We start from the raw sequence: 23,046 nt of genomic DNA, 5'->3' as shown, positions 1-23,046 counted from the left end.
TGGGAGTCTCTCGCTTTACTGGGAAGCCATGTAGCCTCTTGTGGGCTCAATGCTGACACAACAGTTGACTAAGATGAGATCAAAACATGATGAAATCAGCCCTAAATGGGGCAGGAAAGCGTTGAGGGAATAAAAATGTACTGTGAGTGCAGCATTCTCACCCCTAAGTATTTTATTCATGCAAAAATCTGTACATGAATGCTTAGAGTGACTTTATTCGTAATTACCAAGAACTGGAAATAATCCAAATGTCCTGAATTGATCAGAATGATCCATAAATGAGAGTAAATTCCTATGATGAAATACTACTCCGCAAGAAAAAGGGACAAGATCCTGATAAATGAAATAACATGGTAAATCCCAAATGTATTACATTAAGAGCCAGAAACCTGATTCAGGAGGTTGTCTCCTGGATGATTCTGTGCATACGATATTTTGGGAAAGGCAAAACTATAAGGGCCTAGCTGGAGTTGACTAGAAAAGAGCATAAAATTTTTTGAGGTGATGGAACTGTTCTATATCTTGACTGTAGTGGGGATACACAACTGTATATGTTTTCACAACTCATAAAACTGTGCACCAAAAAGAGCAAACTTGAAATAATACCACTGGACAAAGGACATGGGAATTGGTGTCTGGGTAGGCAAGCTCACATTCTAGTCAACTTGGCTTGGTATCTTCCACATACAAGGAACTCAACAATCACAGATCACAACAAATAGATGGCACTCCCATCAAATTCCGGGATGTTATGTTGAGATTCACTCTGGGTGGCTGGCAAAATATTAGGGAAATCTTAGGGAAAGTTATAGATTGTCTTCTCAAACCTTTTGGAAGGCTGAAAGGTTTTATTGGGACAGGCTAAAGGCAGCTGGCTCATTTACATTAGATTAGGGAAAAGATAGGAGAAATAAGAAGCTTTCCCAGTTAAGTCCGTTTACCCCAATCCCTTTGTCTCTCCTCTGTTTCCTCATGTAAACTTTGTGTTGGATGGTCCTCTCAGGGGGAGATCACAGGGGAATTACCCGTTAATAGTGTTTACTCTGGGCCTCAGAACCTAAAGCTTTTATCATTCATAAAACCACTCTTTTAACCATGTTAATTATCCACACGTCTGTTGACTTAGAACCTCTGTTATGAAATCTTTACTGAATAAATGTGAGGATGGGACAGGGGTCTTGGTCACCCTCTGAAAGCAGCTCACAACCATCCCTAGCCCACTTGAATCACTGAAATAGGTGTGAGAGTGCCTTTATTCATTGATCATTGAGTCCGGGTCCGCAGGTGGTGATCAACATGGCAGGAAATACATCAGTAAGATATTTTCAAACCTAAGTTTGATTTCTATCAGAACACGTAAGGGGAGAGGAAAGAGTGTGGGACTAGGAGTTGGGAAAACGAGAGTCATCTTGGCTGTCTGCCTTCTGTCTGACTTGGAGCAGCCACTTGAATAATCTATAGTAGTTAGTCTCTGACCTGCCCTGTCAAAGGGTTATTGAGAGGGTCACATGAAAAGAATGTATGCTAAAATCATGTATGTTGTAAGTTATAAGTATGGCACACAAATCAGGCAATGATACTGTCATCAGTCATGTGTTTTCCAATAGGGAATATAAGTATCAGAATTTAAATGACATATCCAAGAAAAGAATCCTGAGAGGAAACCCCCTCCTATGGCATCTCAAGTTAAAGAGTTGACACTCTCAAAACAAAATTAAAAACAAGCCTTGAATGAGTGATTTTAGGTAATTTAGAAGCCATAATAATAAGAAACCTACAAATTACTTAATCTATAAAGCCTCTGTGCCCTATTTGTTCCAAATAATTCATATTTTTAAATAAAAATATGTTGCTCCATGAAGTGCCTGTGTCCTGTGTGCACATCTTGTGTGAGGCATCAGGGTCCACCTGGCGTGGGTGGTGCTGGCCAGGGCCAGCTCCTCAGGACGGGGGCCAGGACACAGCTCCTGCCGTTCTGAGCTGCACCTGCAAGATGACAGAAGGAGGCACTAGGCCTTGGCAAAGTCTGCACTACAGCTGCTGTGGTCTGAAGGCTTGTGTCCCTCCAAATTAACTGATGCAATCCTAACTCCCAAGATGATGGTACGAGGAGGTGGGGCCTTTGGGACGTGATTAGGTCATGAGAATGGTGCCCTTATGAGTGGGATTAGTGCCCTTATGAAAAAGAGCCCAGAAGGCTCGCTTGCCCTCCCACCACCTGAGGACACAGCGAGAAGACAGCTGTCTGCAGCCCGGAAGCAAGCACTTACCAGAACCCAACCCGATCTCAGATGCCCCACCTCCTGACCTAGTAGAAATAGATGTCTGCTGTGTACAGGTCACCCAGTCTATATTATAATGATTCGAACAGACTAAGAACTGTTTTTCTCAGTGGACAGTGAGATCACGAATTAGTTTAACTCCTGGGAAGTAATTTGGCTGAAGTTAAAGTCACGCTTTACCATTGCAGAACAAGTTTCCATTCGGCAAAGTGTTTTGTGGTTTATTTCTCTTGGTACTGGAACTGGATTTCTTTATTTTGCTGACTCAAAGAGAAATTTGCTCTTAAACATGTTTGAGTGTCACTAGGTTCCCGCTCTGCATTGGCTTGGGTGAATCCAGCCATAAGTCAGACACCGCCCCAGCCCTCAAGATGTTTATGGCTCTCGGCTCTGGTTGGAAATGTGTTATGTAAACAAGGAAGCCTGGGAAAGAGTTAAAGGATGGCAGCTCTGTCACAGGCAAGAGCCTGGACTGGACCCTGTCGATGTCCAAGGGAGGAAACAGGCTGGAAAAGGGCAATTTGGTGAGACTCTCCCAGAACTGAATCTGAATCTGCAAGATTGAATACCACACCCTGAGCCACTAAAATAAATGCCACTTTGGGGAGAGAGAGAGAGAGAGAGAGAGGGAGAGAGAGAGAGATAGCATGTGCTGACTCACAAAGCTGGAATTTAAAGAGGGGGTGGTAGGTCTCCTCTAGGCACAGCTGGATGGCAGGTGTCTCCCATGACGGTGCCAGGGCTTTCTCCATCAGCTGGTCTCTGGACAGATGGCTGCCTGCATTCCCAAGCTTCCAGGGGCCTTCAGATTGCAATCCCCAAACAAGAGCGTGTCTGCAGTGATTGTTCTAGCAGAACTCCCATGGAGGACTCTGCCTCCGACTCTGCCGCCAACCCCCGGATGAGGGGCCATGGGGAGCCAGCCCCATCCAAACCTCTGGGACTGAGGAGCACTGCTGGGGAGTGTGGGAGGAAGGCTTTCCAAAGAAAGGCGAGCGAGCAGACCTACTGTCTCCCCCTGCGGTTTTTGCTGATGCATACCTTCCTTTCGGAATTCACCAAGTCTCATTCTCAGTTACCGTCCCATCATCAGTGGCTCAGAAACAGTGAGTGACGTGCAGCACAGCCCCTACTCAGTGCCTACTCAAAATTCTCATCACTTTCATGCAAAGCAGGTGTGATGAAAGGTGTAAAAAGTTTGGAAGCAGATTTGGGTTCAAGAATTAACTTTGCTCCTAACTTAACTCTTTTGGGAACGTCTCTTTACCTTGTTTCTTCATCTGTGAAGGAGTATAACGTGCCCATGTCACAGGGTAGCTGTGAGGACCAAATGTTTTCAGAGGTGCCTAGGATAGTGCGTGATGCTCAGCACATGCTTAAAACGTAAACCAGTATTTGATAAAGCTGGTCAATGAAAACAACAATTCTTCATTATGAAAAGTTAGAGCATTTTGACAGTGAAAAAACTGCTGCTAAGGCTTTGCTGACTGACAAATCCCACTGGAAAATGCCCACATTCTTTGTAGGAAGAAATGTTTATTTTCTGCGTCAAGTGACCAGGATTATCACAGCTTCAGTAGCAATACCCGATTCACAGTAGAGACGATTTGAGATCTCTCAGTTCTGTCTCCTGGCATAACTTTGTTTTGTTTTCTTTCTGTTCTGCCATTTTTTTTTTTATTATTTTTTGAGATGGAGTCTCACTCTGTAGCCCAGGCTGGAGTGCAGTGGCATGATCTTGGCTCACTGCAACCTCCCCCTCCTGGGTTCAAGCAATTCTCCTGCTTCAGCCTCCTGAGTAGCTGGGATTACAGGTGCATGCCACTACACCTGGCTAATTTTTAGTAGAGACGGGATTTCATCATGTTGATCAGGCTGATCTTGAACTCTTGACCTTGTGTTCTGTCTGCCTCGGCCTCCCAAAGTGTTGGGATTACAGGCATGAGCCACCGCGCTTGGCCCTGTTCTTCCTTTTTATTGACAACTCCGGGGAAAGTAACAAGATCATCTCTTTAATTCTTTTTCCTTTTTACCCATTAATTATTAAGTGGAAACCGGTCAGTGGCTTGGGATTGAAGCCCAGGAAGCTGGCATGGCTGAGAGAATTTCATGCAGACCACAGGGAAGCTTGGAAGATCATCCCTGCGCCACCGTGACCAGGAGGTCTGGGTTTCAGAATTCAGAGGTTGCTTCCTAGAATGTCTTGTACAGCAGCTCCCTTTTCTGAGCTCCAGTTTGACTATCCCTGTCCTATTCCAGGGGTATACACCCTTCATCATCCTCTGCTTACCTAACAGCCCTGACATCTCTGCCCTGCATGCTAGAGATGTCTCCGTGGTCATCTGGATTGGAGTTCTGGGAGGTGTTAAACACTGTCTCTCCGTTTTACTTCCACAGATGGTAGTTTATTGTGTATGGAGTTTATTTACCTTTTAGAGGGCAACCCGTTTTCCTGTTTTGCTGCTGTCCCTGGCTGTTGTGGGGAGAGCTCACGCTTCTCGATTATTGCCAACAGGCTGGTTTTCTTGAAGGAATACATCTGTACGGAATCTCCTGGTTTAAGTTCGGACAGGGACAAGCGGCGCCCTCCCGTTGGAACCTCACTTCTGTTTTTCTTGCTCACTGGAAGGGAAGGAACAAACAAATGGACGGTGTTTTCCTATTTTGGAAAAGTTTTTTTCGGTTTTCCTAAACTTACATTTAAGATTTCTTACGACGTTCCCTCCTTTATGCGCACCAGCCCCTGCACCGAATTCCTCACAACTATGACAATCATTTACTTTTATTTTAAATAATTTTTTATCATAAAGGCAATATTTTTACAGAAAACTCAGAGACCGAAGTAACATTACACATATATGTAACATATTCTTCCAATCGGGGTGATTTATTCTATTTCTGGGTTCATTTATGTTTTCCACTAATAATAGTTACCTACAAAACAGTAATAAGAAAGTAATAAGAAACTCTGCTGTGTTGCAGAGTTTCAGACTGATCATTTATACCAATGCACTGAGACCCTAAAATAGCCTTTGGCTTAAAGGATTATAAATCCTTCTACTATAAAGACACATGCACACATATGTTTATTGCAGCACTATTTACAAGTGTACAAGTCACCCAGTCTATATTATAATGATTTGAACAGACTAAGAACAGTTTTTCTCAGTGGACAGTGAGATCACGAATTAGTTTAACTCCTGGGAAGTAATTTGGCTGAAGTTAAAGTCATGCTTTACCATTGCAGAACAAGTTTCCATTCGGCAAAGTGTTTTGTGGTTTATTTCTCTTGGTACTGGAACTGGATTTCTTTATTTTGCTGACTCAAACAGAAATTTGTCCTTAAACATGTTTGAACCAACCCAAATGCCCATCAGTGACAGACTGGATAAAGAAAATATGGCACATATACACCATGGAATACTATGCAGCCATAAAAAAGGATGAGTTCATGTCCTTTGCAGGAACATGGATGAAGCTGGAAACCATCATTCTCAGCAAACTAACGCAGGAACAGAAAACCAAACACTGCATGTTCTCATTAGTGAGAGTTGAACAAGGAGAACACATGGATGCAGGGAGGGGAACATTATGCACCGGGGCCTGTCAGCAGGTGGGGGACAAGGGGAGGGGAGTGCGTTAGGAGAAATACCTAATGCAGGCGGGGCTTAAAACCTACATGATGGGTTGATGGGTGCAGCTAACCACCGTGGCACCTGTATACCTATGTAACAAACCTGCACGTTCGGCACATGTATCCCAGAACTTAAAGTATAATAATAAAAAAAAATAGCCTTCGACAATATCATTAGGGCTCAAGGCAAATTTCAGAAACTGTATCTTTGTTTATTTCTATAATTATGGAAACTAGCTTTAGACATCAGCAGAGATGATATCTAAGACGCAGGAGAGCAGGGGAGTTTCAGGGAGCCCTGGAGAACCCTGTCTCCATGTGTGTTTAAATCTTTCTTCTCCCTGTCTTTCTCTGTATTCTTCCTTCTCCTCTTTCATCTTTTCCTTAATTAGCCTTCGTAGAGAACCAGCTGCCTCTAAAATCATTGTTTATCTATATTGAACAGTTACATATATGATTGTTTAACAACCATAAATCATTTTTTATCTACATTGAGCAGTTTCACATCCAGAGTGTCTGGACTGAATTGACTTCTACATATGTGGTCCTTTAATGACTTCTTGAGGACCGTAACTCCCTGCAAAAATTTCGGAGACTCCCCTAGAGCAAGTCGATCGTGCCCTTCTTCAGCCTCTGTTGGCTAGCCACGTTGGCCTGCTAAACGGGTCCTTTCCTCAATTCCTGCCTGAATGCTACTTCCTTCAGGAGGCCTTTCTTTTGCACTGCTCCTTCCTACCCTATAACTAGATGTGATCGCTTATTGCCACAAATTCCAAACATATTCAGTACCAGTTTTGTGACAGAGTAACCTGGCTTGTATTTGTGTACCTGCTTTATTTCTCAAACAGGTTATGTGGGCTCCTAAAGGCAGTTTCAAGGTTTTACCCTGAGCACTTTGCAGCTATCATGCCTTATAAATGAGGTGCTGCAGTACTTATTAGTCAAGTTCTTTTCTTTTTTTTTAGAGATTGGGTCTTGCTCTGTTGCCCAGGCTGAAGTACAGTGGTATAATAATGACTCACTGACGTCTTGGCTTTCTGAGGCTCAAGCAATCCTTCTGCCTGGGACCACAGGCACACACCACCATGCCCAGCTAAATTTTTAGTATCTGGGTCTTGCTGTGTTGCCCAGGATGGTCTTGAACTCCTGGGCTGAAGCAGTCCTCCTGCTTGGCCTCCAAGATTACTGGGATTACAGGTGTGAGCCACCGCACTTGGCATTATTAATCAAATTCTGTAAGTTGAATAACTATAGCCTTCTTTGCTTCACCTACATGATACTTCAATTATTCAAATGCAATGTAGATTTCACAGAGTTGTAAAGGTATAAACTATTCATTAAAAATAAAATATTTAGCTGAGTGCAGTGGCCTGCACCTGTAGTGCCAGTTACTCAGGGGGAGGATCGCTTGGGCCCGGGAGTTCAAGGGCAGCCTGAGCAACGTAGTGAGACCCAGTGTCTAAAAAATAAAATAAAATAAAATATTTTTATCTGGGCGTGGTGGCATGTGCCTGTACTCCCAGCTCCTGGGGAGGCGGAGGTGGGAGATGACTTGAGTCCAGGAGTTGGAAGGTGTAGTGCCCAGTGACAGTGTCCGTGAATAGCCACCACACTCCAGCCTGGCAACACTGCCAGAGCCCTCTTGCTTGTTTTTTTGTTTTGTTTTGTTTTTGTTTTTTGAGATGGAGTCTTGCTGTTGCCCAGGCTGAAGTGCAATGGCAGGATCAGCTCACTGCATCCTCCACTTCCTGGGCTCAAGCGATTCTCCTGCCTCAGCCTCCCGGGTAGCTGGGATTACAGGCACTTACCACTACTGCCCAGCTACTTTTTGTATTTTTAGTAGAGATGGGGTTTCACCATGTTGGCCTGGCTGGTCTCGAACTCCTGAGCGCAAGTGATCTGCCTGCCTCAGCCTCCCAAAGTGCTGGGATTACAGGTGTGAGCCACCACCCTATGCCTCCCTCTCTGGTCTTAAAAAAAAATGCTTATTAACAGTACTTTGTAGACTTAAAAAAAATCTTATTTTTTACCTTTAGATGCATGAGTACAAACTGTATGAAATCTTGAAATGATGTAACTCAGTGAGCTGTTGAACAATTGACTAGGAAAAGTAAAGTGCCCTTCCTTGAAACCACGTGGCGCACCTCTGGCCTTTCCCACGCTCAGTCCCTCGCTGTGCTGCCGGGCGCTAGGCTCTGAATCTAGGTGTGGACTCCTCTCCTCGCCTCTGCATGAAGGTGGGTTCTCGTCTCCAAGCCTTGTGCAACAGGACCCGTCCTTGTGAGGCCGCAAACGCCCCACGCTCAAAGTCGCTCACCCTCACCTGGTCCTCACCGCTTCCAATGGTGTGTGGAATAAAAGCAGTGAGCCTAGGGAAAGCCGTCCTAATTGACCCTGATCGTCTTTATGAAAGCCCGAGGCAAGATACTAATGCGGTCATTGTACAAGAGTAGGAACTACGTGCAAAATCGTCTCACGTTTTTCTTCCGCCCCGCCTTTGAACGCTGAGTTACAATAATCTGAGTTGAAATCAAATAACTGTTTCTAAAATGCAAGAAAGACCAAAGGTTTCTTTAGTACACCTTCAGTAGTCATTTCGGAGGACGGAAATAATTTTAAAAAGCCCAGTAGACTTTTCTTTCTTTTGGTTACCGTTGGAAGTGGGGTTGGCCTTAAAACTTGGTGGTTTCAAGGAACGCTTGAAGTGTGAATTAATATGATGTGAAGAAATAATACTAGCCTCATTCTCTTGCCGTCTAATCACAGCCTTTTCCCAGCCCCCGGGGAGGGAGCCTTTAATAAGGGTCTGTGTAAACTGATGCCCAGGCGGCAGGAGTTCGGAGAAGCGCTGCTCCAACAAGTTAAGACGGAGGAAACGGCAACCCAAAGGGCAGCCCCCGAAACAAAGTTGCTCAGACGAGCCGACGCAGGCGAGCGCCATGGCCCTGCTGGCGCGGATCCTGAGGGCCCGGCTGCGACCGGTGCCCGAGCAGGGTGGGCTCCTGGGTGGTGGGGCCCCGCGGCGGCCCCAACCCGGGGGCGCACGGCTCCCGGCGGGGGCGCGGGCGGAGGACAATGGCGCGGGGCGGCCGGGAGCGCCGCCGGCCGGGGGCCGGGCCGAGGGTCCCCGGAGCCTCGCCGCCATGCCGGGGCCGCGGACCCTCGCCAACCTGGCGGAGTTCTTCTTCAGGGACGGCTTCAGCCGCATCCACGAGATCCAGGTAGCGCGCGCCCCCCGGGAGGGAGCTGGCTGGGGCTGCTGCCCGGAGGGCGGACGGCACGGGCGGGAGGGCGCCGGGGAGGGGCGCGCGGTCGGCGGGTCCCGGGGAGGAGAGGTGGGCAGGGCTCCCCGGGCCTGGGGCGCCGCGGTGGGGGGCGGGGAGGACCTGAACTGGGGTTGTCCGGTTAAGGGACCCGGGAAGGGGGGCTGAGGAGAGGACGCCCGGAAGGCGATCCGGGGTGGAGGAGGCAGGAATGCGGAGCTGGGCGGGGGCGTTGGGGAGGGGTCTCCGGGAAGGGGACCCCGGAGAGGGGCAGCAGGCAGAGAGAGCTGAGGAACGCGGTCCGAAAGGAACGGCGGGGAAGAGGCCCCGGGAATGGGTGTCTCAGGAGGTGGCAGCCAGGAGGGGTCCCCTGGAGGGATCCAAGCAGGGGTCCCTGGAGAGGAGGTGGCGGGGAGGGGAGTCGGGGATGGAGTTTCGGGGAGTGGTAGCCGGGGAGAGGCTGCGGGCTGGGTCTCCAGGGACGGGTCCCGGGGAGGGACTCAGGCAGGGGTTGCCTGGTTGGGGAACCCGGGGTGGAGGCTCCTCCAAGGGAAACCAGGAATGGGACGGCGGGGAGGAGACCCGGACAGAGGTCCCGGAGGAGGAGACTTGGGGAGGGGCCGCGGGCGCCTGGTGGTCGCCGCCGGGGCCCGGGAATGGAGCGCGGGCGGGACCCGCGGAGCTGGGGCTGAGGGGGCTCTGCCCGGGGCCGGTCCGAGGGGAGCGCTAGGCTCTGCGGAGCTCCGTGTCCTCCTGTGGCCGAGGCCGTGTTGCATTCATTTCTAGTCCCTTCTGTATTTTGTAATGGGGGTGGGGGGCGGAGGCTCGGAGGCTCGGGGTTCCGTAGCCTCTAAGCTGCGGTTGGGGTCGACACCTGGAGTCCGCGCCGGGACTGGAGGCAGGGACGTGGGAGGAGCCCGGGGTCCCAGACACCCGCTAAGGCGTTGGGGCCGGCGAATTCCGCTAGCTTCCCACCTGGAGCCTGAGTCCTGTCTTTCCCAATGTCACCCCGTTGCGCCCTTCGCGGCGCCTGTCCCAGCACGCGCTGTTATTTCTGGGATAGGGCCCTTTGGCATTTTCCGAGAACGCCCCCTTCTCTTCGCACCCAGTTCTGTCCTTCTGCCCAGAGCTCCGGTCCTTCAAAACTCTCCTCCATCGAAGCCTCTTCTAACTCCCTACCTGGGTTTCAGTCATTTATTCGTTCCATCAGCCATTCAGTCAATGAACGTAACGGAGAAGCCCCAAACGTCGTTAAAAGAAAAACGCGTGCGTGAGGAGCAATTTAAATTCCTCCAGGAATTAAAATTTAAAAAGTATTTTGTTATTTGCTGTTGATGGGTTCAATACAGCCTGCTTTCTAAAGTGTAATTTAATTTTTCTTTTTATCCGACCTGCTGCCATCTGCTTCTATCCTCACACCTCACCCAGAGTTTGTTCCACGCACATTGGATTCTTTGGGACTGACCCTGTTAAAGCCTGTATCCAGTCAGGACATGTGGCAGTTCAGATGGGTATTTTCCATTGACCCGCCCTGCTGCCAGCCTTCACCCTGAGCTCAGCCCCTCCTGCCCGCTGCTCAGACGGCTTCCTTCACCACACCCAGGGCCCTGGGGCACAGAGTCACAGCTGACTCACTTGGTGCTTTCTCCCAGCGCAGAGAGGACCCCGCTGTTCCAAGCTGTATCCTCTTCTGAGTTCTCCTTTTCCTTTGCTCTCCAAGTGGCACTACCCCAGCCCTCAAATATGGCACTTGTGGGAACTCTCACCTTCCTGCAGCCCCTCTGAGGACTCCCAATTTCGAACACATGGTTCTAGAAAAACCCTCTCTTCCCACTCTCCAAGTTGCTCATTGTTCTGTGACCAATCACATTCAGTTCACTTGCACTCATCCTGCAATCACAGAATGTTAGCTAACAGGGGCTCTTCGTATGCACCTACACAGCTCACCTCTCATTTTATAGATGGAAAAAGCCAGGTGATTACCGAAGTGACTTGCCTAAGGTCAGGTAGCTAGTGATTGGCAGAGTAGAAATCATAATCTGGGTCACCAGATGCTGTTCAGGGTGTGGTAGAGCTGCAGGATGGCCGGTGCCAGGAGTGCTGCCCTCCAGTGCGGGCCCTCTGCAGCCACCCAAGGAGCCTTGGGCTAGTCACTTATTCTCTCTGAACCTCAGTTTTCTCATCTGTAAAGGAGATTAGCAATCCCCATCCCTCTCATGGGTTATGATAAGGTCAAATAAGCTTAGTGTCATGAAACTGTAATAATAACAAATAATAAAAATCAGTATTTCTAGAACTCTTTCCATGTGCCAAGCACAGTTTCAAGCCTTACATGAAACTTATTTCTCCATTTTTTGGGTGAGGAAACTGAGGCACAGTGGGACCTAATTTCCAAAGGTTACCCCGCTAGTAAACTGTAAGCCCAGATTTAAACTCCAGAGTCTGTGCTTAACATCTAAGCAAACCCTTAAGTACTGTGACTGTATATTTCCATGGCCCAAGTGCTGAGAACTATCTGTATCATTTCTACCTCCAGCTCCCTTGTGCTGATTGCACCAATTCAGTAGCTGGATTTCCTTGAGGAGTGGCCCATTTCCCAATAGTTCCTGTTACCAGTCATTCCTTCAGTGGGCTCCTTTAGAGACCTGAACTCTTTGGGGGCCACTTATTTATTAGGCAGAAGTGACCCCTTGGAGATGGATTCATTCCACTTGAGTCTAAGTGTCTTCATTTTGGAGCAGGTGGACCTCACTCAGGTCTCCAGAAGGAGTGAGCATAAGAGTAGAGCAATGACAGTCCTTCTGGCCTGCTATTTGTCTGAGATTGAGAGTTGGAGTGATAAGAAAGCTGGGCAGATACCAAAGAGAGTCTTAGCCACTTTCCCCAGCCCAGCCCTGTCTATGTCATGCAGAGCCATGTTAGCGGCTCATCACTTTTGTGTTTTAATTGAAAAATTTAGTCCATTTACATTTATTGTGATTTTTTTTGGTGGGGGGTAATAGCTTCCTTAAGAAATAATTGACACACCATATAATTCATCCATTTGAAGTGTACAACAATCACCACAGTCAACTTGTAGAACATTTTTATGACCTCAAAAAGAAACCCCATATCCATCGGCTATCACCCCCAACTCTCCTATTCCCCTGCTTCTGTATCTATAGATTGGCCTATTCTGGACATGTCATATACATGGAATCATGTAATGTGGACTTTTATGGCTGGTTTCTTTTACTTTAAACATTTCAGTGTAATACTTTTAAGGTTCATCCATGTTGTAGTTGTATCAGTACCTTATTTTTTTTATGGACAAATAATATTCCAGTGTATGACTATACCATATTTTACTTATCCATTCATCAGTTCATAGACATTTGGTTTGTTTCTACCTTTTAGTCATAATGAATAATGCTGCTATGAACATTTGTGTGTAAGGTTTTGTGTAGACATGTATTTTCATTTCTCTTAGATATGTATCTGGGAGTGGAACTGTTGGGTCAAATAGTAATTCTATATTTAACCTTTTGAAGAACTGCCAGACTGTTTTCCAGAGTGTCTGTACCATTTTGCATCACCACCAGCAGCATAAGAGGGTTCTGATTTTTCTACGGCCCTGTCAACATTTGTCCTTCTGATTATGGCCATTCTACTGGATGTGAAGTGCTATCTCATGTGTTTGATTTGCATTTACCTGATGACTAATGATGTTAAGCATATTTTCATGTGCTTATTTACCGTGGTAATTCGTGTATCTTGTTTAAAGAAATGTCCATTGAGATCCTCTGCCCAGTTTTTAATTGGGTTCTTCCATCCCTCCCTCCCTCCCTCCCTCTTTCCCTTCCTCCCTTCCCTCCCATCTTTCCTCCTTTCCATCCCTCCTTCCCTCCCTCCCTTCCTTCCTTTCACTACTGACGTGTAAGAGTTTTTGTATATTCTAGGTACAAGTCCCTTATCAGATATGTGCTTTGCAAATATTTTCTCCATCCTAAGTGTTGTTTTCACTTTCTTTTTTTTTAATTTTAATTTTATTTTTTAATGAAACACAGTCTTGCTATGTTGCTTAGACTGGATTCAAGCAATCTACCCACCTTGGCCTCCCAGAGTGCTAAGATTACATGCATGAGCCACTATGCCCGGCCTTATTTTTGCTTTCTTAATAATGTTCTTTGAAGAATAAAAGTTTTAAATTTTGGTGAAGTCCGATTATTGATTTTTCTTTTCTTATTTGTACTTTTGGGATCATATCTTAAGATATTATGCCAAACCCAAGGTCATGAAGATTTACCCTTATGTTTTCTTCTAAGAGTTTATAGTTTTAGCATTTACATTTAGATATTTGATCCATTTTGAGATGCTTTTTTAATATGGCATGAGAAAAAGGTATAAATTGATTCTTTGCTTGTGGCTATCCAATTGTCCCTGTGCCATTTGTTTAAGAGACTATTAAACAAATCCTTTTCCTATTGAATGGTCTTGTCACTCTTGATGGAAATCAGTTGACCACAGATGTTTGGGTCTTAATTCTCTGCCAGTGATTATGCCAGTACTGCACTGTTCTAGTTACCGTAGCTTTGTACTAAGTCTTTTTTTTTTCCTTTATTTCCTCAAAAAAAAAAAAAGGGTTACATGTGCAGAACGTGCAGGTTTGTACTGTCTTTTTGTTTTTAATATTTCTTCTTAAAAAAAATGGGACACGTGCAGAACGTGCAGGTTTGTTACAAAGGTATACGTGTGCCATGGTGGTTTGCTGCATCTATGGATCTGCCCTCTATGTTCCCTCCCTTCAGCCCCACAACAGGCCCTGGTGTGTATTACTTCCCTCTCTGTGTCCATGTGTTCTCAATATTCATCTCCCACTTACGAGTGAGAACATATGGCGTTTGGTTTTCTGTTCCTGTGTTTGCTGAGGATGATGGCTTCCAGCTTCGTCTATGTCCCTGTAAAGAACATGATCTCATTTGTTATTATTTGTTTTTATTCCATGGTATATATGTACCACATTTTCTTTATCCAGTCTATCATTGATGGGCATTTGGGTTGGTTCCATGTCCTTGCTATTGTAAATAGTGCACAGTAAAAATATGTGTGCATGTGTCTTTATAGTAGAATGATTTATATTCCTTTGGGTATATACCCAGTAATGGGATTGCTGGGTCAAATGGTATTTCTGGTTTTAGATCCTTGAGGAATCCCCCTACTATCTTCCACAATAGTTGAACTAATTTACATTCCCACCAACAGTATAAAAGAGTTTTGGTTTCTCCATAGCCTTGCCAGCATCTACTGTTTCTTGACTTTTTAATAATCACCATTCTGACTGGTGTGAGATGGTATCTCATTGTGGTTTTGATTTGTATTTCTCTGATGATCAGTGATGTTGAGCTTTTTTTCATATGTTTGTTGGCTACAATAAATGTCTTCTTTTGGGAAGTGTCTGTTCATATCATTTGCCCACTTTTTGATGAGGTGGTTTGTTTTTTTCTTGTAAATTTGTTCAAATTCCATTAAATTCTAGATATTAGACCTTTGTCAGATGGGTAGATTGCAAAAATTTTCTCCCATTCTGTAGGTTGCCTGTTCACTCTGATGATAGTTTCTTTTGCTGTGCAGAAGCTCTTTAAATAGATCCTATTTGTCAATTTCGACTTCTGTTGCAATTGCTTTTGGTGTTTTCGTCATGAACTCTTTGCCCATGCCTATGTTCTGAATGGTATTGCCTAGGTTTTCTTCTAGGGCATTTATGGTTTTGAGTTTTATGTTTAAGTTTTTAATCCAATCTTGAGTTAATTTTTGTATAAGGTATAAGGAAGGGGTCCGGTTTCAGTGTTTAGCCAGTTTTCCCAGCATCATATACTGAATAGAAGATCCTTTCCCCATTGCTTGTTTTTGTCAGCTTTGTCAAGGAGAATGTGGTTGTAGATGTGTGGTGTTATTTCTGAGGTCTCTGTTCTGCTCCATTGGTCTATATGTCTGTTTTGGTCCCAGTACCATGCTGTTTTGGTTACTGTATCCTGGTAGTATAGTTTGAAGTCAGGTAGCATGGTGCCTCCAGCTTTGTTCTTTTTGCTTAGGATTTTCTTGGCTATATGGGCTCTTTGATTCCATATGAAATTTAAAATAGTTTTTTTTTTCTAGTTCTGTGAAGAATGTCAGTGGTAGTTTAATGGGAATAGCATTGAATCTCTAAATTACTTTGGGTAGTACGGCCATTTTCACGATATTGATTCTTCCTATCCATGAGGATGGAATGTTTTTCCATTTGTTTGTGTCCTCTCTTATTTCCTGAGCAGTGGTTTGTAGTTCTCCTTGATGAGATCCTTTGCTTCCCTTGTTAGCTATATTCCTGGATATTTTGTTCTCTTTGTAGTGATTGTGAGTGGGAGTTCATTCATGATTTGGCTCTCTGCTTGCCTATTGCTCGTGTAAAGGAATGCTTGTGATTTTTGCATATTGATTTTGTATCCTGAGACTTTGCTGAAGTTGCTTATTAGTTCAAGAAGTTTTTGGGCTGAGATGATAGGGTTTTCTAAATATAAAATTATGTCATCTGCAAACAGAGATAACTTGACTTCCTCTCTTCCTATTCAAATACCTTTATTTCTTTCTCTTGCCTGATTGCCCTGGCCAGAACTTGCAATACTATGTTGAATAGGGGTGGTGAGAAAGGGCATCCTTGTCTTGTACCAATTTTCAAAAGAAGTGATTCCAGCTTTTGTCCTTTCAATATGATATTGTCTGTGGGTTTGTCATAAATAGTTCTTAATATTTTGACATATTAATACCCATCGATACCTAGTTTACTGAGTTTTTAACTTGAAGGGATGTTGAATTTTATCAATGGCCTTTTCTTCATCTATTGAGATAATAATGTAGTTTTTGTCTTTGGTTCTGTTTATGTGATGGATTATGTTTATTGATTTGTGTATGTTGAACCAGCCTTGCATCCCAGGTATGAAGCTGACTTGATCATGATGGATAAGGTTTTTGATGTGCTGCTGGATTCAGTTTGCCAGTATTTTATTAAGGACTTTTGCATCGATGTTCATCAGGGATATTGGCCTGAAGTTTTCTTTTCTTGTTGTGTCTCTTCCTGGTTTTGGTATCAGGATAATTCTTACTTTATAAAATGAGTTAGGGAAGAGTCCCTCCTTTTCAAGTTGTTTGGAATAGTTTCAGAAGGAATGGTAGCAGCTCCTCTACATATTTCTGGTAGAATTTAGCTGTGAATCCATCTGGTCCTGGGCTGTTTTGGTTGGTAGACTAACAATTTCAGAGCTTGTTTTTGGTCTGTTCAGGGATTCAACTTCTTCCTGGTTTGGTCTTGGTAGGGTGTATGCATCCAGGAATTTATCCATTTCTTCTAGATTTTCCAGTTTATTTGAATAGAGAGGTTTGTAGTATTCTCTGATGGTAGTTTGTATTTCCATGGAGTCAGTGGTGATATCCCCTTTATCATTTTTTATTGTGTCTATTTGATTCTTCTGTCTCTTCTTCTTTGTCTTGCTAGCAGTCTATCTATTTTAAAAGCCAGTTCTTGGATTCATTGATTTTTTTTTTGGAGGGTTTTTTGTGGCTCTATCTCCTTCAATTCTTCTCTGATCTTAGTTATTTCTTGTCTTCTGCTAGCTTTTGGATTAGTCTGCTCTTGCCTCTCCAGCTCTTTTAATTGTGATGTCAATTAAAAGGTCTTTATGGCTTTCAATTTGAGGTCTTTATGGCTATCTGCTATGGGCATGTAGTGTTATAAATTTCCCTCTTAACACTGCGTTAGCTGTGTCTCAGATTCTGGTACCTTGTCTCTTTGTTCTCATTGGTTTCAAATAACTTCTTGATTTATGCCTTAATTTCATTATTTACCCAGGAGTCATTCAGGAGCAGGTTGTTCAATTTCCATGAAATTGTGTGTTTTTGATTGAATTTCTTAATCCTGAGATCTAATTTGATTGCAGTGTGGTCACAGAGACTGTTATGATTTCTTTCTTTTGCATTTGCTGAGGAGTGTTTTACTTCCAATTATGTGGTCAAATTTAGAATAAGTGCCATGGGGAGCTGAGAAGAATGTGTATTCTGCTGATTTGGGGTAGAGAGTTCTGTAGACATCTACTAGGTCCACTTGATCCAGAGCTGAGTTCAAGTCCTGAATATCCTTGTGAATTTTCGGTGTCGTTGATCTGTCTAATATTGACAGTGGGGTGTTAAAATCTCCCACTATTATTGTGTGGGAGTCTAAGTCTCTTTGTAGATCTCTAAGAACCTGTTTTATTAATGTAGGTGCTTTTGTGTTGGGTGCATATATATTCAGAATAGTTAGTTCTTCTTGTTGAATTGTTCCTTTTATCATTATGTTACGCCCTTCTTTGTTTTTTTTTTTTTTTTTTTTTTTGATCTTTGTTGGTTTAAAGTTTGTTTTGTCAGAGACTAGGATTGCAATCCCTGCTTTTTTTTTTTTTTTGCTTTCCACTTGCTTTGTAAATTTTCCTCCATCACTTTGTTTTGAGCCTGTGTATGTCTTTGCATGTAAGACGAGTCTCCTGAATACAGCATACTGATGGGTCTTGACTCCTTATCCAAATTGCCAGTCTGTGTCTTTTAACTGGGGCATTTAGCCCATTTACATTTAGGGTTAGTATTGTTATGTGTGAATTTCATCCTTTCATCATGATGCTATTTGCTTATTTTTCACACTAGTTGATGCAGTTTCTTCGTACTGTCATTGGTCTTTATATTGTGGTATGTTTTTGCAGTGGCTGGTACTGGTTTTTTCTTTCCACATTTGGTGCTTATTTTAGGAATTCTTGCATGGAAGACCTGGTGGGAACAAAATCCCTCAGCGTTTGCCTTTCTGGAAAGGATTTTATTTCTCCTTTGCTTATGAAGCTTAGTTTGGCTGGATATGAAATTCTGGGTTGAAAATTATTTTCTTTAATAATGTTGACTATTGGCTCCCAATCTCTTCTGCCTTATAGAGTTTCTGCTGAGAGGTCTGGTGTTAGTCTGATGGGCTTCCCTTTGTAGGTGACCTGGCCTTTCTCTGTGGCTGCTCTTAACATTTTTTCCTTCATTTCGACCTTGGAGAATCTGATGATTATGTGTTTTGGGGCTGATCTTCTTGTGGAGTATCTTAATTGTGTTCTCTGTATTTCCTGAATTTGCATGTTGGCCTGTCTTGCTAGATTGAGGAAGTTCTCCTGAATAATATCCTGAAGTGTGTTTCCCAGCTTGTTCCCGTTCTCCCCATCTCCTTCTGGTGCTCCAATCAATTGTAGGTTTGGTCTTTTTAGGAAGTCCCATATTTCTTGGAGGCTTTGTTAATTCCTTTGCATTGTTTTCCTTATTCTTGTCTGCATGTCTTATTTCAGTAAAGTGGTCTTCACACTCTGATATCCTTTCTTCCACTTGGTTGATTTGGCTGTTGATATTCGTGTATGTTTCACAAAGTTCTCATGCTGTGTTTTTCAGCTCCATCAGGTCATTTATGTTCCTCTCTAAACTGGTTATTCTAGTTAGCAATTCCTCCAACCTTTTATAAAGGTTCTTAGCTTCTTTGCATTGTGTTAGAACATGCTCCTTTAGGTCATTGTAGTTTTTTATTGCCCATCTTTTGAAGTGTACTTCTGTCGATTGTCCATCTGATCCTCTGTCCAGTTCTGTGCTCTTGATAGAGAGACATTGTGATTATTTAGAGGAGAAGAGGCACTCTGGCCTTCTGGGTTTTCAGCATTTTTTCATTGATTCTTTCTCATCTTCATGCGTTTGTCTAGTTTTGGTCTTTGAGGCTGCTGCCCCTTGGATGGGGTTTTTCTGGGGCCTTTTTGTTGTTGTTACTGATGCTGTTGTTGTCACTTTCTGCTTGTTTGTTTTTCTTTCAATAGTCAGGTCCCTCTTCTGTAGGGCTGCTGCAGTTTGCTGGGGGTTCACTTCAGGCCCTATTTATCTGATTATCTGATTTGCTCCCGCGCATGGAGATGTCACTCAAGGAGGCTGGAGAGCAGCGAAAATGGGTGCCTGCTCCTTCTTCTGGGACCTCTGACCTTGAGGGGCACCAGCCTGATGCCAGTAGGATTGCTTCTATACAGGGTGTCTGACAACCCCTTTTGGAGGGTCTCACCCAGTTGGATGGCACAGGGAGCAGGACCCATTTAACGAAGCACTTTGTCCCATGGTGGAGAGGGTGTGTTTTGCTGTGGGGAAACCCACTCGTTTGGGCTGCCCAGATTCCTTAGAACTACCAAGAGGAGAGGCTAAGTCTGCTGATCCACAGAGATTGTGGCCACCCCTTCCTCCGGGGGCTCAGGCACAGGGAGATCTAAATTCTGCCCCTGAGCCACCTCTGGCTGGAGTTATTGGAGATCCTGCAGGGAAGCCCCACCCACTGAGGAAGGATAGGCCAGGGTTGGGCCTGAAGAGGCACTCTGGCTGCCGACTGCCACAGCTGGTGTGTTGGGCTGTGACGACAAGTCTTGGGACCAAGCCGTCTGGCCTCCCTGGCTCCAGCAGGGGGAAAGCACTGCCTGGAGCTATAGAAATGGGTGCCACCCTTCCCACGCCCAGGGAGCTTAGTGTGTTAGACGGTTGTGAGTCCCAGTGCTGGCTGCTGCACCTCCCGAAGGAGCTCAACCAGCTGAGACAGTAGGCAGCTGCCGCTGGTGCTGGTCGCCGCTCCCGCCGGGAGTTCAGTAGACTTAAGCAGATTCCAGCTGAGAGGCTGTAAGAATCGATGTGTACCAAGGCTGAGACGGTTGGCCTTGGTGGGATGGGTTTGAGAGTGGGATTTTCCGATCTGTGGGATGCTCCATTCTGTGGAAAAAACAGGTTCCCCGGCTGGGTAGCACGCTCACTCACCACCTCCCTTGGCTGGAGGCAGGGGATTCCTCTTCCCCGTGTGGCTCTCAGGTGGGCCTCCGCACCACACTGTTCTTCCTTCTCTCCACGGGTTACACCAGCCTTCTAGTCAATTTTGATGAGAGAACCTGTATTCCCTGGTTGCCAGTGAAGGATTTACACGCTGTGATGTTTTTTTCAGTGGGAGCCTCTGAGCGCCACTGCTTCTAGTTGGCTATCTTGGCCCCTCCCCCTGTACTAAGTCTTGAAACAAGAAAATGGGGGTCCACTAGCTTTGTTCTTTTTCAAGATTGTTTAGGCTATTCTGGGTCTCTTGCATTTTCATATGAATTTTAGGATCAGCTTATCAATTTCTACAAAGAAGCCCACTGGAATTCTGACAGAGATTGTGCTGAATCTATATATCACTTTGGGGTGTATTTCTATCTCAACAATATTAAGTCTTCCAATCCATGCACATGGGATATCTTGCCATTTATTTCAGACTTCTTAGATTTCTTTAAATAACGTTTTGTAGTTTTCAGAGTACAAGTTTTACACCTCCTGTTACATTTATTTCTAGGTATTTTATCTTTTTTTTTTTTTTTTTTTGAGACAGGGTTTTGCCCTGTCACTCAAGCCCGGGTGCAGTGATGCAATCATTGCTTGCTGCATCTCTGCCTCCTGAGCTCACATGATCTTCTCACCTCAGCCTCCAGAGTAGCTGAGACTATAGGCTCACACCACCATGCCTTGCTAATTTTTATATACATATATATATATATACAGACAGAGTTTTGCTCTTGTCACCCAGGCTGGAGTGCAGTAGTGCAGTCTCAGCTCATTGCAACTGCTGCCTCCTGGGTTCAAGTCATTCTCCTGCCTCAGCTTCCTGAGTAGCTGGGAATACAGGTGCACACCACCATGCCTGGCTAATTTTTTATTTTTAGTAGAGATGGGGTCTCATCATATTGGCTAGGCTGGTCTCAAACTCCTGACCTCGGATGATCTGCCCACCTCGGCCTCCCAAAGTACTGGGAGTACAGGCATGAGCCAGCACACCTAGCCATGTATTTTTTTTTTTTAAGAGACGGAATTTTGCCATGTTGCCATACCTGATCTCAAACTCCTGGGCTCAAGCCATCCACCCACCTAAGCCTCTCAAAAGTGCTAGGATTACAGGCAGGCATAAGCCACTGCAGCTGGCCAAGTATTTTATTTTTTAAATGCTATTGCAAATTCAATTGTTTTTTAAATTTCATTTTGGATTGTTCACTGTTAGTGTATAGAAGTATAATTGATTTTTGTATATTGATTTTGCATCCTATTGAACTTGTTAATTTTCTCTGATAGTTTTTAAGTGGGTTCCTTAGGATTTCTATATGGGAGATCATGTCATCTGCCAATAGAGATAACCTGACTTCTCCCTTTCCAATCCAAATGCCTTTTCCTTCATTTTCTTGCTGGAAGTCAGTTTTAGAGGTTTGTTCCAGATTGTACACAGAGGGCTTGCTCTGCAGAGTAGGCTGTGCACTGCTTAGGCAGAGCTATTGGGCCCATGGGAAGGGGTCGGCAGACAGGGCTCTGTTTGCTCTGCACATTTGTCTCTTATAATAACGTTTCTCTCTTGCTACTTCACACAGCTAAGATAGTTTTAAGAAATCCCGAAAGAATAAGAAAACTTCCATGATCATGCCTGTAATCCCAGCACTTTGGGAAGCTGAGGCAGGAGGATCACTTGAGGCCAAAAGTTCGAGACCAGCCTGGCAACACCGAGAGATCCCTGTCCCTACAAAAAATGAAAAGTTAGCTGGGTGTGGAGGTGTGTACCTGCAGTCCTAGCTACTTGGGAGGCTGAGGTGGGAGGATCGCCTGGGCCCAGGAGTTGGAGGCTGCAGTGAGCTATGTTCATGCCACTGCACTCCAGCCTGGGCAATAGAGCAAGACCCTGTCTCAAAAAACAAAAACGAACAAACAAAAAACACACAAAAAAGAGATGGTTATGTGAAAACAAGTTTATTTCAGCAGTATGTAAGTTACTGCTCTGATTCAGCTCTGTATTAGCACTTCCCTCTGCCCCAATTTTCTGCTCCTCTAGCACACAGGGATGTTGACGTTAAAGGTATATCATATCTATGTATTTTTTCCTTTTCTGATTTCTCCATGGTATTGCAGCAGAAGCACACACGGGAATATGGAAAAATCTTCAAGTCTCACTTTGGTCCTCAGTTTGTAGTATCTATTGCAGACCGCGACATGGTGGCTCAGGTGCTCCGGGCGGAGGGCGCCGCGCCCCAGAGAGCCAACATGGAGTCCTGGCGGGAGTACCGAGACTTGCGGGGGAGAGCCACCGGGCTCATCTCGGCGTGAGTATGGGGGGCCGGGCTGAGCCAGGGGCTGGGCGGGGAGCTCGGGGAGAGGCCCCCTCCTCCAGAGCTGGGTTCCTAAAAGCCGCTCTTAAAAAAGCACAGAAACCCCCACGGCATGATGTCAGACAGCCTCCCTGTGTGATCTCCCGGACACAGGGGCCGCGGGGCCCTGCTGGGCTGTCTCCTCCAGGAGCCAGGTGGGGTGACACTGGCCCGGTGGCGGGCAGAGCGCTTCTGCTTTGTGGCTTTGGGTGTCCATTCAGTGACAACCGAGGCAGTCAAAGCTCACGGCGCCCTTGTCTGTGCGTAGGGGAAGGAGGTGGTCACTATTTCAGGAAAATCCCTTTGAGGAGGGGCTAAGAACCTCCAGCCTTAGCCACCACGCGACGATTTTCCTGTCTCATAGCAGGCTGTGATTATTCATTTTGAACCAGGATCACCAACACCTCTGTGCCTTCCAAGAAAGAGATCATGGCCCGTGGCCAGGCCCAGGGCGCCTGCAGATGCCCTGGTCCAGTTCCCATGGGATGGAGCTTCTGTAGCAGCTCTTTTCATAGCTATGTCCTTATACATGAATTGGGGAGAAATACAGCCACCAATTTCTCAAGTAAGATAAATAATAATCATGACCAGATGCCACCAGGGTCCCTCAATTTCCGTCCTGAGGGAAATAATTA

General features: G+C 45.1%; 1 protein-coding gene across 1 annotated transcript in view; it reads left to right on the top strand.

The window, feature by feature from the left end:
• The first annotated feature begins 8,855 nt into the window (after positions 1 to 8,855).
• CYP27C1 (cytochrome P450 family 27 subfamily C member 1) overlaps positions 8,856 to 23,046 on the top strand; it is a 30,383-nt gene continuing 16,192 nt past the window's right edge. Inside the window, exons 1-2 of the mRNA XM_064382230.1 lie at positions 8,856 to 9,137; positions 22,176 to 22,366. Coding sequence (XP_064238300.1) covers positions 8,856 to 9,137; positions 22,176 to 22,366 — 473 coding nt within the window. The remainder of the gene's footprint in view (positions 9,138 to 22,175; positions 22,367 to 23,046) is intronic.

Source organism: Aotus nancymaae, unplaced genomic scaffold (genome assembly GCF_030222135.1).
Source record: "Aotus nancymaae isolate 86718 unplaced genomic scaffold, 86718_ANA_hifiasm-v0.15.2.pri h1tg000029l, whole genome shotgun sequence".
Classification (NCBI taxonomy): domain Eukaryota; kingdom Metazoa; phylum Chordata; class Mammalia; order Primates; family Aotidae; genus Aotus; species Aotus nancymaae.
The sequence above is the reverse complement of the archived record's forward strand: the minus strand, read 5'-3'. Positions and strand labels throughout refer to the sequence as shown.